General features: G+C 43.5%; 2 protein-coding genes across 6 annotated transcripts in view; one reads left to right on the top strand and one right to left on the bottom strand.

The window, feature by feature from the left end:
• CDK15 (cyclin dependent kinase 15) overlaps positions 1–14005 on the bottom strand; it is a 37927-nt gene extending 23922 nt beyond the window's left edge. The window contains exons 1-8 of one of the 5 annotated variants that reach the window (XM_075756354.1): positions 13695–14005; positions 12622–12726; positions 12378–12475; positions 11651–11730; positions 8005–8099; positions 7146–7208; positions 5041–5164; positions 4359–4479 (exon numbers count right to left, since the gene is read on the bottom strand). In XM_075756354.1, the coding sequence (XP_075612469.1) occupies positions 4359–4479; positions 5041–5164; positions 7146–7208; positions 8005–8099; positions 11651–11730; positions 12378–12475; positions 12622–12726; positions 13695–13832 (824 nt within the window). In that variant the 5' untranslated portion in view covers positions 13833–14005. Of the gene's footprint in view, positions 1–4358; positions 4480–5040; positions 5165–7145; positions 7209–8004; positions 8100–11650; positions 11731–12377; positions 12476–12621; positions 12772–13694 lie in introns of all 5 variants that reach the window. The other 4 variants (XM_075756356.1, XM_010311478.2, XM_075756352.1 and 1 more) reach the window with 4 other exon arrangements.
• The window catches only part of ALS2 (alsin Rho guanine nucleotide exchange factor ALS2), a 59087-nt gene that overhangs the window by 937 nt on the left and 43073 nt on the right, over positions 1–15077 (top strand). The window lies entirely within an intron of this gene.

Raw genomic sequence — 15077 nt, 5'->3', positions numbered from 1 at the left:
TTTTTGCAATAATGTAGATGCTTTTCCCACCTGGCTGTGGTCAGCTGAAAGCCTGACAAGCAACTCATCTGCGGTATTCACTTTGGTCATCCTTGTGCATCAGGTGATGCCAAGCCTGCTTTCAGATCCATATCTAATGCTGTTTTCACAAACATCTCTGCTGCACTTCCCCTTAGCTTCCTGTACCCTACCAAACCTTGGCTCTTGTGAGCTTACCTCCTTACTTGTCTTATATGCTCTTACAGGGTCCAGGCATCATGAAACTTAACCCACAGCTTTTGCAACATAGATATTTTGTGTTTCATAGCACTACTGCATCACTAGATATTATTTTTGAGCCCCGAGATTGATTCTACTGAGACCAGTGTTGTACTAACCCTCTGTTTTCACAGCCGATGTACATGCCTAAATGGCTCACCCTATTTTGCAACCACACAGACTGCTGTAATCCACTGATTCCATTGCACAAATTTAACTGTATATAGTCAAAGCAATTTAGTTACTCTTGATTTGTAGGGAGAAGAGAATCAGTTCTATGTGTTTTCAGAGCAAACGATCCTGACGTTCACCCATGGTTTGGGTTCTGATACCCTAGCTAGGAATGGCCATTAGTCTGGCAACAGCAGAAACTTTTTTTTCCTAGATTCGGCTAGCATTTGCTAAGAACTACTCATGAGCAAAGAGTTCAAAAATTCAAATCTAATGCAACAGTCTTTTCCCTAATAGGCAAGCTGTCAGTTTGAGGAGAGGAACAACTTGTAGGTTGTTACAAATGTGCCTTCTGGTAGAGCTCTCTTTTGTATTCCTGGTTTATTCCCATTATCTCTGGAAACCTTTAAACCTCAGTGTCTCTAATAAAGACAAAACTATCAGAGCAAGCACGACTGCTGGAAAGGAAGGGCTTTTTGTTTCCTGTAGCGAGACTCAGCTGACCAGCTGCCTTTAATGCCTGCTTGATACTGTATTGATTCATCAGTGGTAATTATGACTGTTTCTATCTCTGTGTGTTTCCAGATGAAATACGCTTCTCTCTGCAAAAAACAGGACAGAAGCAGCTAAAAGAACTAACATATGGCACACCCCTCTTTTCCCAGGTATTTTTGTCTAGCTGTTAAAGTAGGACTGTGTAAACTAGTGCTAGTCATCATATTAGCCTTTCAGTAGAGGCTTCAAGTTTCCTTTCGACATATGGGATTTACAGTTACTGCTCTGACAGCATTATGAGGATCTTTCTGTTGATGAGGATGATTCAAAAACATTTACTTTTAAATATTTCTAAAGATTTAGACTTAGTGGTTTTTTGTTTTCCCCTTTTCCTCCTTATCCCTCTGAAACTCATTTCCAAGGTCCTCTTACCCCTTCAAGTCTGCAAGTTTCTCAAAGGGTCTCAGTCCCATATAGCTGTCTTGGGAAGAGGTAGGGCAGAGGGAGAGGTCTTTCAGGAAGAGGCCTAGACATGATGTTTCAGCATGTGCCAGATACGCACACAAAGCAAGATAGTGATTGCTAAAGTAATAGGAGAGGTATAACTGGTTATAGGGATATTTATTTCCAGTGAGCATAAACAGAGCTGGTTCAGACAGTGTGGTTGCATCTGCCTGCAATCCCTGAGGCAGGTTTGAACACTGCACTTACTCAGCCTGCAGTGCTGCATCACGCAGTGGACAGACGACTTCGTCAGGATTAAGATCTAAGGTATCTCTGCAGCATCCCAGAGTTCTCTCTCCACAGTTTTTCAGGCATTGGGAGACTGCAATTTTATATTTAACCAAGAATATATCCTTTCTCTTGTTCCTCACCGAGTGAGGTCTGTACAGTGGAGCCCTTAGCCTGTATCTCCCAGTTTGGCATAGCAGGTCAATGCGAACCAGGCTGGGGAGAAGGCTGTAGTGGGCCTGGCAGGTCCATGTTAAATGACTGCACAGGAACTCCTGTTCTACATGAATCTACCTGGGAAGATTCCTGTGATTTTTTTTTTTTTTAATGGAAGATTATACAAGGGAAGCCTGACTGAAAAGAAGACATGACTTAAGGCACTCATGATGTTAGCAGCTACTAGTGTGGCACGTGCATAAAGCACTTGGTGGTTTTTTTTATAAAAAAAGTCATTCTGATAGGCAGTGTAATCTCCCTGAAACGTTAAGTCTCCCTGAAATCTCCTTAATTGAATCTTCTAAAGTCCTGAAAAGATAGTAAGGGAGAAAGAGAGAAAAAAAGATAGAGAGATTAAAGCAGCTTTTCTAGTTAGTCTGAGAGCGAGTGAGTCTCCTTCTATATCTCTTTCTTCATCTATTCAAGGCCTCATTCACTTCCCATGTGCCTCCCACTGACAGTATTGCTGCTCAAGCACACTATGCATGAATTGCCGTAATGTTTTATTTTGTTATAATTGGTTTCTTTAAACCAAGGCTTTAACACCCACTGTCTCGTGCCATTACCAAAGGCATTCTGACCTGCCTTCATGTAAATTGCAGCATCCAAAAGACAGAGGGTTTTTTTTTTTTCCTTTCTTCCCAATAGACAAGTAACATCTGTGTGAATTCACATTATTTCCTAATAGACAAAAATTGAACTTAAATGCAGTGTACATCAAGATAATAAATGACTCTTGTTAGAGGAAGTTACTGAATAGAGCTCACTGAAGTACCCTCTATTCTCTCAGCATGACATCTTTCTTTAGGGCAAACACTTTGAATGTTGTTATTATAAGGAGGCGTTATAACAAAGGTGCCTATAGTGTGAATGTAGTTCAGTGGCACTCAGAGTACTGTGCTGTTAGAGCTTGTCAGAGTGCTGGATGGGATCTTTGTATACCACTCCTGTGTCGCTATTCATTACACTAGAGCAGAGTTATGTAGTGGATATGTTGGTTTGCACAAGCAGAAATGCCAGGCTTTCTGTACATAGCCGAGGCTTTGGGCAGGGGTCAACTTTCAGGAAGAAAACCAACAGGCTTATACCAGCATCTGCCTAATACAAACCCTCCAATCTGCTAGGCAGGCATCTTCTTCAAACTCAGCAGACGTTCCTGAGAGACTGTCTGGAGGGGAGAGGTGACAGGTAGTGGGGGAGAGAAGACAGGAATATTTAGACTGGCTTAGCAGCTGGAAGCCATTAGAATTTAGCAAGGTTTTCCTCCTTGGAGAAATCTTTAAGAAATTAAATTAGCAGCAGGCCTAGGGAAGTGGACAAACTAAACATTTCCCTGAACTGCCTTCCAGACTCAGGCTATCAGAGTCTCCGATAAGCCACAGATCTCTGGAGGGGAATACAGCCTGAGAAGAACTGGAGCTTTGCTGTTTGCAAACTTACCCAGCCCTCTTCTTGCACATTCTTCAGCCTGCTGCACTCCCACCCTTTCCCAGTCTTTGACTCTGCAGAGCAGTTAAGAACAGTCTTGGTGTGACAGGCACAGGCAGAAACTTAAGTGAAGAAAGGGTGAAGCAGCAATACTATCTACAGATGTAAAATCGCACTGAATAAGGGTGGTCTCCTGCAACTTCATGAGCTGCGTGTTGTCCATGAGTAAGTCAGGATTGTGTTGTGGGAAGTGTGTTCAGACTGGTGCAGAAGTGAGCCGGAAGGCGGATGATCCCTAGGGCCCAGCTACACATACAGACCAGCCCAAAAGGACCAGTGGGACCCCTGTGAAGCCCTCATCCTCTCCTGCTTTCTGCCTGCTCTCAGAGACCCCTCTCCTTTTAGCTCTGCTAACATGCAGCTTGTTTCCTGTGATTCCCAGCCACGTTAAGATTTTAGGATAGAGCTCCTAAGGTAAGAAGGCTTTAACAGAACAGCCCTTCTCCTGTACGAAATGCAGAGTGCATCTGACATGCATTCTTTGAGAAGAAGGACAAAGTATCACAGAAATAATGAAAATCTCAGACACCACCTATCTCCAGACCCATTCAGAAACCCTTTAATGCCACCTTTTGTTACCAAGCCAAAGTTATTGTTGGTGCAGCTGTGACTGGATCCATTGTTTCTTCACAAAGCCATTGCTGTAGAGAGCTACCACTGACTCAGCCGACCACATAGATACAAAACAATAAGTGTGTTAAGCAAAGGTGTTCTCTTGCAAGACCTGAAAATGCTTCATAGATGTTACCAAATGAGATGTACATATCTCATAAATATTATCAGATGAGGTTTATATAAATCCATAGCTGAGATGTAGCAACATCATTCCAAATAACTTCTATGAATCCAGCAGTATAAAACTCCCCACACATTTTCTGCTCACAGGTGTTAATTCCTCTACTTAGAACTGTATCTGCTGTAACTTGATTGACTTAATTTAATTCAGATAAAGATGATTTTCCCCAAGGGACCCCAGATGCTTTGAAATTGGTCAGTACCAGATATCTAGATCAGAAGAATAATTTGTAGCTCCAAGCAACACATCAGGAGGACGGTACCAGAGTGTCACCACTTCAGAGGAATACGTCTGTCTGGGGATGGACTTGGCACATGCAAGGCCTGCAAAGAAAAAAAAAAAAGACTGCTGTGTTAGGACAGTCCTTCTACCTGTACAACACGTAGATGATAATAATTGGAAACGGGACATTATTTTCTCTTGGATCTTTAAACACAAGCAATCCCAATGCAGTTTACAAGCAATTGACAAAGAAAGTGTATCTATCTGGAATATATCTCTGGGCCAGATCATATCAAACTATATGCTGTGTTTTGTGGGGCTTTACCATTTGTGACTGAAGCAGCTATCCCAAACCAATGCCAAGAAAGCCTTTTGGTTCAGCACATTGCTGTGGACTCTACATGTTACGTTCTTTTCTGAAGACAGAGGGGTTGATTCTCAATTCTCTTGAACCAGTTTTATGTGGCAGTAATTGGTCTGACTTAAATGAGGTTACTCCCTGGACCTATAAAGGCAAGAAAGGCTGGACTGACCACAGAAATAGTTTCCTGAAGTTCAGTAAGAGGTTTTGCTTTTATGCCTTAATTGGCTGTGGATATAGATCTATATGCTAAAGCTTTGGTCTGAACAGATATATTAGCAGTATCCAAACTGTGACTCACCAAAGTCGGCTAATTTGAGCTCACCAAGGCAACTGATGAGCAAGTTCTGGGGTTTCAGATCACGGTGAAGAATGTGTTGTTGGTGGATGTAAGCCAGGCCGCGCAGAAGCTGGAACATGAAGAGCTAGAAAAAGCCAGCAAAAAACTGAAATGATTTTGTGTGACTTTGCAGTGATACATTAACTTTGAACTTAAGGAGAACTCCTGGAATAAAGGAGAGACAAAGCAAGTAAGAAATCAGTAAATGAACAGAGCTGGCTGAGGAAGAGAAAACAGCAGTGGAGTATGACTGCCCTGCAGTTTTCTGAGGTTTTCGGGGTGGAATATTTGGCCATGAGGGCAGTTACAGTGTAGTCCTTAAGTGCACATTTTTGAAATTTAACTTTTCTTTAGAATTGGACTATTGATTGCAGGAGCAAGTGCAACTTTCCAAAACACGGACCTGGCTTTCAGAACAGCAGATATTCTGATTTCAGCGTTCAAGAAATGAAGGTTTAAGGAGCTGGAAGTTTTGCCCATTTGAGCCAGCTGACACCAGCAGAGGGAGTTCTGCAGCTGCTGTACACACCACCTCTTCCCAGTATAAACCGGACCAGTGAACTGACTGACTTGACAATGTGAACTGTTATCTTCAAGCTGGGAGAAAACACAAGGACCTGATTTGACCATATATAGCAAATAAGATATGATGAATGAAGCAAGCAAAGAAGAAAGCAGAAAAGCCAGCAAGAGAGCAAGCAAGAAATACCTAACTCCCACCACCATCGCAGTATAAATAACCCTGGGGTAAAATAAGTTGGGCTAAAACAAGGTATGAAATTGTAGAGTGGACAGAAACCAAACACAGCAAAATTAGACTTCACCAGAGAAAAGACATTTTTCACCAGAAACTTAATCTGAAGAGGAGGAAAAACAGTGACACCCATAGGTCATTTTTGTAGAAGAAAAGCGTCCTTGTAATATTCTGCATACTTGCATCATATTTGATAGGAATCACTCAGAGAAAAAACAAACATTTGCCAGCAAAACCAAAGCAAACTAAATGACCCTCCTAAAGGATCAATAAATCATTTTGCAGTTCAGTTCCTGCTGACCATGAGGATTTCGGACAGGAAAGCAGAGCAGCTGGCTTATGTTTACTCACAGAAATGCCAGTGAGTACATGTTACAGCCATGTACTCCATGGGCTTTACAAGCCCACCTGGTAGCAGAGCCCTTGAGATCTGTGCCAAAACTACAATGCTGCATCTTGGACATATCTGAGCTTTAAGGATGTTTAAAATCTGGGGCCTCAAGAAACTTCATTAGAATTGGTGTTGCTTAACAACTATCTGGAAAAAGATGCGAACAAGGTGGGAACATTTGAAGATGACAGAAGTATTTAGATTAGCTGTGATAAGAAGTGACAGTGAGGAACTTCAGAGAGATCTGAGAGAGTCAGATGAATAGGCAGTTTGATAAGATACAAAGTTATTGTTGACAGCTGTAAGATAAATTAACTGAAGCTGCTCAGGAAAAGGACCCAGGCATTCACTGAGGACATCTGCACTGAAACCTTAAATCAGTGTGCAGCGACAATCCTGAAAGTTAATTAAATGTGAAGATGTGTACAAAGGAGAGTAGGAGACTATTACAACATCAATCTGTGAAGTAAGGGTACATCTTCAGCTGTGCTCAGGTCCAGTCAACCAATCCTAAAAAGCTGCAGTAGAAACGAAAGGGATTTAAGTGACTGTAAATATGAAGATAGTTCCAGATGAGGAGACAGTGAGATTTGAGAGTTTTTAATTAGAGAGATGAAGAATGTTTTCTAATGATAAGAGGATACAATCTGTAGAGACGGATTTGCTTGCCACAAGATGCCATTGTTCACAAAAGCTGAATGTCTTGTTTTAGGCTCAGAAAATGGGAAGAGGGACTAACTGAAAAAAGGCTTTGGAGACTGAGAGGGAGGTTGTTACATCTTTATCAAAGGCAGCCTTTCTCCAAACTGTTTGTCATACATGGAACAAATAAATGTTAGTAAGCAATTTACAGTGACCATACATAATGGAAAATAGCACTTCCTGATGCTTTAAGGGATACTAGTCTTCTAAGGAACTCACCATAACATTGCACGAATGAAGTCCTCCAGGATGCTGGCCCATGTACTGTGCTAGATCTGTGTGCTAAATAAAAGAGGAGAACTTGAGGCAAAGCTACTAGTGTAAAATGCTTCTATCAACAATGCCTCTTCTGTAAACAGAAAAAATATGCAACCACTACAAAGGTGTGTCTTTCACTGTGGCGAACATCTGATCTGAAGCTGCACAGAAGGATGTGCTTAAGTGTTGGGTCAAATCAGGGACCTGGCTGACCTGTTATCTCACCCTAGCAGTTTATGACCTGAAGCTGATAGTTAACAGAATTCATACTTGTGCCAGAATTAATCATAAAGCTGCAGTAAGAAGACATAGCCCCTGTATTTTCCGTAAAATTTGGTTGATAGCTATCAGTAAAAGCAACAGAAGTAGCAAGACTCATGCTGAGAACTTTTTTATTGGCCTCCTGCCCTCTCCATGAGAGCAACCCGCAGCTTGGTCATGGTGAGCCACTGAGGTCACTGCTAAATCTGACCCCAACTGGGATGTGAGCTCGTGTCATTATTTCCTATCCTTGCTGTGGCCCAAGAACAGAACTTTTATTGTGTTGTCAAGGCAGAAATTGAAGTAAATAGTGTCTGCCACCCTAGTGGAGACAAGATGTGGAATCATTTTTGCATACAGCTGTCGCATATACAGAAAGAAAAGAGTAAGGCTGTGTGACTGGAAAGCAGGAGATCAAGAAGGAAAATCAATCATTGCACTAAAGGATTACAACTCGTCTCTTTGTAGATGTCTCATAATGCAGTAAATTCATTATGCAGCCACTTCTTAGTACTTCCCAGTACTAGCTCCACAGGAAGCTAGAAAAAGATCAACTCACCATGTACTCAAAGACAAATGTTAGTGTCTCCTTGGTCTGGATAATGTCATGAAGCAGTACAATGTTGGCATGTTTCAAACGCTTGAGAAGAGAAGCTGGGGAAACACAAAAGGAAGATCAACTTAACCACTGCTGCTGCTGCAAGTGGAAGGAGACAGTGCACACAACAAGGCAGTGAAAATTAAAAACTGGGGGAAAATAGTCCAAACTTGGCAGTTCTGTAAGAAGCAGCAGCTACTGAGTCTGGAGGAGGACGGAACAGCTCCTTAGACAAGCAAGCATCAGTGCTCCGGGCTTGGCAGGAACGCGTCCATCTCTCAGTGGTGGGATCTTGCCTCTGTCAGAAATAGCAGTTCACAGTTCACAGCTGTCAGCTTCTCAGCTGAGAAGAAATAATTTCTTCAAGGCAAATGCCGAGAGGTAGGGGCTGGGAGCTCCCAGAGCCAGAATGCAGCAGCCCCCGGCCTGTCACCGAGTTTCTCATCCTTCTGCCATCCACCTCCTGGCACGTGCCCTCAGCAGGGCCCTTAGGGGACTTCTGGGGAAAGCTGAGTTTCTATCAGCTTCCAGCTTCACAATACCAGCGTGTAAAAATCTGCCAAAAGAAATCACTGTAGATGCTAAGCTGAATTCTGAATTTAGCTCTGTGCTTTTAGCTTGGAGAAAGCATACTGGTTACTTTCTCCAGTTTAAAACTCAAAGAGAAGAGATGAATTTACTGAGTGAACAGTAACTTGTTTGTATTTATACACCTTTGGCATGTTTTTTTTTGCCTAACCATCTAAAAACATCATTGCAACTGTGTGACCTTAGTCCTTACATGCTGACATGCCTTCGCCAAGCCTCAGCATGTTTGGGGTGTGGTGATGGAGGAGGCAGCACATGGAAGAGTCTCTGCCTCCATACAGAACCTAAGAAAAAAGCTACAGCCATCTGAGCCTTTCAGCCTTGCATTAGGTTTGTCATGATAGAGCAGGTTACGGCCAACACACTCAAGAAGGCTGTTTCTCAGCAGAAAGTCTCAAAGATAGTCTTTATGAGGGAAGAGCTTCATCTTTTGCTGCCTTAGGTTTGAGACAGTAGTTGCCATAGCTTTGTACAGAGGTGGGATGCAGGGAAGTGGTGGAGCTGGGATCAGTCTGCCTGTAGATCCCTGGCACTGCTGGAGAATCTGACCCAGCTGTTATACCACAACAGTGCACAGACAGAGGCCCCAAAGCTCAACAAAAACAGGGGTCCCTGATTTCAAATTTTAGTTCAGCTTCTGACATAGCAGAATAGCCTCAGAGCTGCTCCAGACTCACCCTTCCCTGCTGATTAAAACCAAATTAGTTTACTGTCAGACCATGCAGTGCTACAAATCTCATCCAGATAAGGCATGGGCACACAATCTAATTTCTGCTGAATTAGCTGAAGCACACAATACCGAGCTTGGACTGTCCACGGGAGGCCAAATGAGTTTTGGTCCTGGATAAAAGCTGCTTTTTGTTTTTCAAACAATCTGCAAAAGATATTTGAAGAGTTTCATACTGGCAAAGCAAATTTATACTGGATTAGCACTTTGCCTTTTCTGACTGTAACAATTTTACCTGGTTCTAAAAGCCCTACAGCCAGATATACTGTATTACACAGCTGTGGCCTAAGCATATGTCAATACTGAGACTGCTGAGCAGTAAGGGATGCCTGATTCAGCATAACTATTGGAAACAGCACAGATTGTAAATAGTTCTGGCACAGAGCTTGCTGCTGCTGCAGCTAAACTGCCTCTAGTACTGATGCTAGTCCATTTAGCTACTACCAGTATGTTTCCAGTGCACGGCAGTATGAACCTTAGACACGCTCAACATTGCACCTAGTTGCCTATGAACCCAGCAAAGACACTCTGGCTAGATCCCATCTGCTACAGAAAAGGGCTGCTAACCGGGCTCTGTGATACCTCAAGAATCCCGTACGATCAAAGCTGTTGCTCCAGAGGAGCCGTAAAGAGGGTCCACAGTAATATAGAGAATTCAGGTCCTGTGCCTGAATCAGGCCTCTGGGAACTGCTCCTCACTTGGTTGCTTCTACAACCCCTTGCTGGGGTGTCAGGTGCTACAGCCAGAACTGAGCTTTAAACACATTTTGTCTCTGGGGGGCTTCCTGGAGTGAAGTGGCTCTTTGTCAGGGGAGTGCCATTCCTCCAGGGTGGCAGAGAATGCACCGCATTAATAAATCTTGTGCTTTGTTTGCGCTACTGACTTACATTCTAAATTTGAGGTGTCAGATGCTGCAAAGCTTATCAGTACACAAAAGATCTATTTAAAGTAGACCCTTCACAGGATCACACTTGTTTTCTCCCATAATAAATGAAGTTAAGGATCTCAGCCTGTCCAGTAGAGCATGTTAAAGGGGTGCTGATCTTTAGAGCATCATTAGTTCTGTGTAGATAAAGCTTTTAAGGCTTATTTTACTGGTGGGCTACAAGTGTAAACGCAGAGCAAAAGCACGACAGCAAATGTGTATAGGAAAGTGTAACACAAGCCATTCTGTAAAATAAGCATATTTGGGTATCTCTCTGTTTTCACCCAGAATTGGACTAAGGACTTTGTAAACTTTCTTATCTTAATTACACTGTTATAAACCTGGAGCGGGTCCACTGATCTGTCTCGTTATTCTAAGTTGACTGGTATGAGAGTCCTTCTGTGCTAGGGCTGCTCTGTGAAAGCCAGCACATCTGGTCCCTGACACTCCATCTCCACAGTGACAAAATCAGTCCTAGTCTTGAACTGCAGTAAGAAGTAGAAAACAAAATACGGGTACATTGATAGCTCTCACTAATACCAGACAACAGACTGGCACAAAGGTTGCATATTTCTGTGTAAGGAAGAAACCAGATTATGATCCTCTTGGGATTGTAGAGCAGACAAAAATAGAAGCCTTAATCAACGAGGCAGTTCGTGAGCTTGGTCTGTAGGGACATGTAAATACATTCAGCCAAAATCAAGCACTTAAACAAAAGCATTTCTTTCTCAAAGAAATTGAGAAAGCTGCAGACATTTTGTCCAGTACTACACAAAGTCAACTGATAGAATTTCTCACCAGGTTGCAATGACAGATATTATTAAACACCAGTTTTATTGAAAGCGTTTCTCCTCAGGCTGGGATCTGTAATGCTCCAGGTATCAGCTGCCATCACACAGGGAAGTGGCACTGTTTGTGGTAACAGCAAGCAGACGCCCTGGTGCAAAGGGCATTTCCAGTCCACAGCTGCCCAATGCAACAGCGGCAAAAACTGCTGTTCAGTGCTAGTGTATAGAAATGGGAGTGAGACAGCAGCTACGGAGCAAGTAGCAGGCAGGAGGTGTAAGAGGGCCCTACACTGCTAGAAAGGACGTGCTCTGGCTGCAGCCCGTGCTTTGCTTATCAGAAGCTCGGCTGCATCTTTCACGAGCCAGCAGGTTCCCCCTCTGTCCATCACATGCTTACCCAACCCAGCACAGAGACCTCCTTCATCAGGGGATAAGGAAACCAAGAGTTTTGGGAGAAGGACAGCAAGAAAGGACTTAGAAAGACATCACATGGAGCTTTTTCAGGTTAAAACAAATGCTCTTCAAGAATGATGTCCCTCGCTCTTCACTGATGTTTGAAGAAGCTCTTTATGTCTTACCTTCCCGAATGGCTGTAAAGGGCACTCCCTCCTCTGCCTCCAGCCTGATCACTTTCAACACCACTAACTGGCCATTGATCCTGTCAGGTCAGAGTGGAAGATCACACAAAGCACCTCAGTGCTTGGCATGACAACAACATTAACAGCCTCCTGGGGTGCTCTGCACTTTTACCCAAGCAAAATTTCTAGGGCTCACTCCCCCACTCAGGCCAAGCTCAGAAAGGAATTACAAACCACCTCCATCTTGTCTTCATTAGCAGTGAAATGGGAGCCAGCCTGCCTGGCTAGATAGAGTAGCACTGTTCTGCTCACCGGGTATTGCTAGAGCATGGCTTTGGGCAGCGTTCCCACCCTGCCCTCTCACAGCTTTCCTGCCCCTGTGTGATGGCAGCATGGCCTCACCCCCAATTTTTCCATCATGCAGGGATCCCTCATTCCAAGGAAAACCCTCACTCCCTCCCTGGTGCAGCCAGTCAATCTCCTGGCACGCTGCTGTGGAGCAAAGTGTCTTTGTGGAGCCTCCATGGCGGTAGTGGAGTTCCCTGAAAAGTTGGGATGGGGTTTTGCAAATATCCTGGTTAAAGGCAAAGCTGGACTTTTGATTTGCCTTTTCTTCCTGCAAGTACTCTGAATTTCCCAGCTTCAAGCTCATTCTTATGGATTCCCATAATGGGTGTTTTCAGCAGGCGCTGGGAAGGCAATAATGGCACCGGTGGTCCTTGCTCACCTGCTGATCCCCTTGAACACAGTTGCACAGGATCCTTCACACAGCTTCTCAAGATGTACATAGGATGTGGCAGCTCCAAACAGGATGCCTTGTCTCTGCTTCGTGAAGAAATTGGTATGTTTTAGATTGCTGGGTAGAAGAAGAAGATACTAGCATGTCATTCAGTAATTAAATACTGATTCATGGCTGGAATAATCATAGGATGAAATATCTCCTGTCTGGCTCTATGATGCTGCACACTCACCCATTTGAACCGCTCCACAACATTCTGCTCCTGGAAGGAATCAGGGTGACTCCAAGGCCTCTGCATCCTGCACCTCCGACTCTGGAGGGTGTGGAGCCACGGGGGCTGCAGTGAGCATAGAGGAAGGGGTGCTCTGTTTACATCCGATAGCTGGCACAGGAAAAGAAAGCAAACTATATCACTGGCAAAGCACAGTTTTACTGATGCGATTCTTCTCCTTTGTCCTTGACTGCACTGGCTTTGAGCCCTTGATGTCATTTTCATCTACCTCCCCACCAGTCATAGATCTCCAGTACAGTTTCTCAGCTCCGTATGTAAGGAGCAACTGTCTGTATGTTCCTGTCATGGTAAATGGTAGCACACACTTTAAAAACACACAAAGATAAAACTACCTTAACTGCACAGGACACTTCTTCCAGCATCATTCTAAATGCATGTTATTCTCTCTTACCCTTGATTTATTCACCTCTAGCTAGCAATCTGTTAGAGCAGGGACTAAAAATGCAGGAGTGAAATTTCAAGAAGTTTAAATTTATGTCGTCTTCTCCTCCTTAACCCCCTGCTACCTCTCCCCACCCACCCACCCCCCCCATGTTATACCACTGTATAATTTACACAGCCTGTTAATTTGGCCCATACAGCATAACAGTGTCATAAACTATAAAACTATAAAAATAGTGGTAATGAATGGCAGGCAGCCTGCAAACTCCTCCTGAGTAGCTACATTGGACGGGTGCCTGCATTATCGTTTGACTGAAATATAACAGGATTTGTAATCTATGGCGTGCTGCTGCCTCCAGAACTGTACCTTGTTGGCTCCCTCCCTGTTTTACAGTCCCTCATTGGCATAGAGCTCACTGGAGTACAATCTTCTCCCCGTTCATCACATCAAAGGCATTTATTGTCATCTAAGGCATGGAGTTCTCTTTCAGTAGCTTCACAAGCCTGAAGCTGCAAAGTTTGATGCTGTCTGGTTAGAAGCAAATGTGAATGTTTTGCACTCCCACAACAAGTGGAAGAACCCAGGCTTAACCTATCTCAATGCACAAGTATCACGGTGTGATATTAAATACCTCTGCTGTAGACGCTGCTTCTGTGTGCTGATGGCCTTGGATATGTTGGGAGCCCCTTCTCTCTGAACAGCAGCTGCAGCATCCTGGTCTGACAGCACTTACACACAACACGTCTCCCATCTTGTTGTCCTGATGCATTTGAAATGTATCTCCTTTTTTCTCCTTTGCTCCTCCTCATCCTTCCATCTGTAACAACAGTTCATATGACTCGCATGAGGTCTCTGTCTCAAGCAGTCTTGTGATTTCTGCTGGTTTTCTTTGAAAGTCCAACACAGAGTGATCCAAATTCACCCCTGGAGCAGCTCCATTGATTTCAGCTCATTTGGCACATGCCCTCTAAAAACAGCCAAGATTTTTTCATAACTAAAGATGGAGAATTAAGCAATGAATCCAGATTTTCTGCTCATACAAAGTTCTCTCAGTTAAGCAACTCTAAGTGTAATATGTTAGGTAATGAAGTGAGAGGTTTCATATAGGAACAGACTTTGACTTCCCTCCGTGTCTATAGCAGTTACTATTGTATAGGCCATTAGGCTTTAAGTTGAGCTATCTGAGCAGTGTGGCTGAGTTGTGCTAGCTGCAGCAGCTGTACGTTGACTGTCCTTGCTTTCGTATTTACGTTCTTAGCCATGATGTGCTGGTGATATCAGCATAGGGAGCTGTCTGTCCCTGTTGGATCACTTGCCTAAGGGATGCAATGAATTGTAGCTGATTGATAGACAATACTCTTGTCCACAGGTCAAAATAGCCAAACTGATGAATCCAGCCCAAAAGAGATTTCATCAATTATGTACTGAGTAGGCAACGCACCATGCACTTACGCTGGATGTGGACAGATAAAAGTCCCCGTCTTTCAGACTCCATGAGCGGGACTCGCTGTGCAGCTTCCAAGGACTAACAGCCAACCCACACGGTAAAGGTGAAAGGGCTGAGAAAAATGCTGGCAAGGGGTGAGGGAGCAAGCGTACTGTGGAATTTTTATGCTGATCCCTGAGGTCCTTTAGTTTTCATTTGAATGCATGACGTGAAATCTTCCCTTTACTTCTCTGTGCCAGTTTCTAAGAAAAACGCTCTTTCCTTGAGCAAAAGGATTTTTTGAGCAAAAATGTACTGGGAAGGTGGGAGCAATTTCTGTGTCTCATTGCAACCAAACTACCCAGCCCTTGCATGGCCAGAAGGAGCTAACATACCTGGAAGGTTTGATTCTGTCATGTGATTTTCTTTTGCAGTCCCCAGTTAGCCAAAATTTGCTAAATATCTATTATCATGGACTTCAGTCTTCTATTTATTTTCCATGTATTTTTTGAGCCATCAGAATACAGCAGTAATTTGGATGTGCTGTCCAGGCATGAGAAAGGTTGTCTAGATGCAACATACTCAGTA

Source organism: Balearica regulorum, chromosome 6, assembly GCF_011004875.1.
Source record: "Balearica regulorum gibbericeps isolate bBalReg1 chromosome 6, bBalReg1.pri, whole genome shotgun sequence".
Classification (NCBI taxonomy): Eukaryota; Metazoa; Chordata; class Aves; order Gruiformes; family Gruidae; genus Balearica; species Balearica regulorum.
The sequence above is the reverse complement of the archived record's forward strand: the minus strand, read 5'-3'. Positions and strand labels throughout refer to the sequence as shown.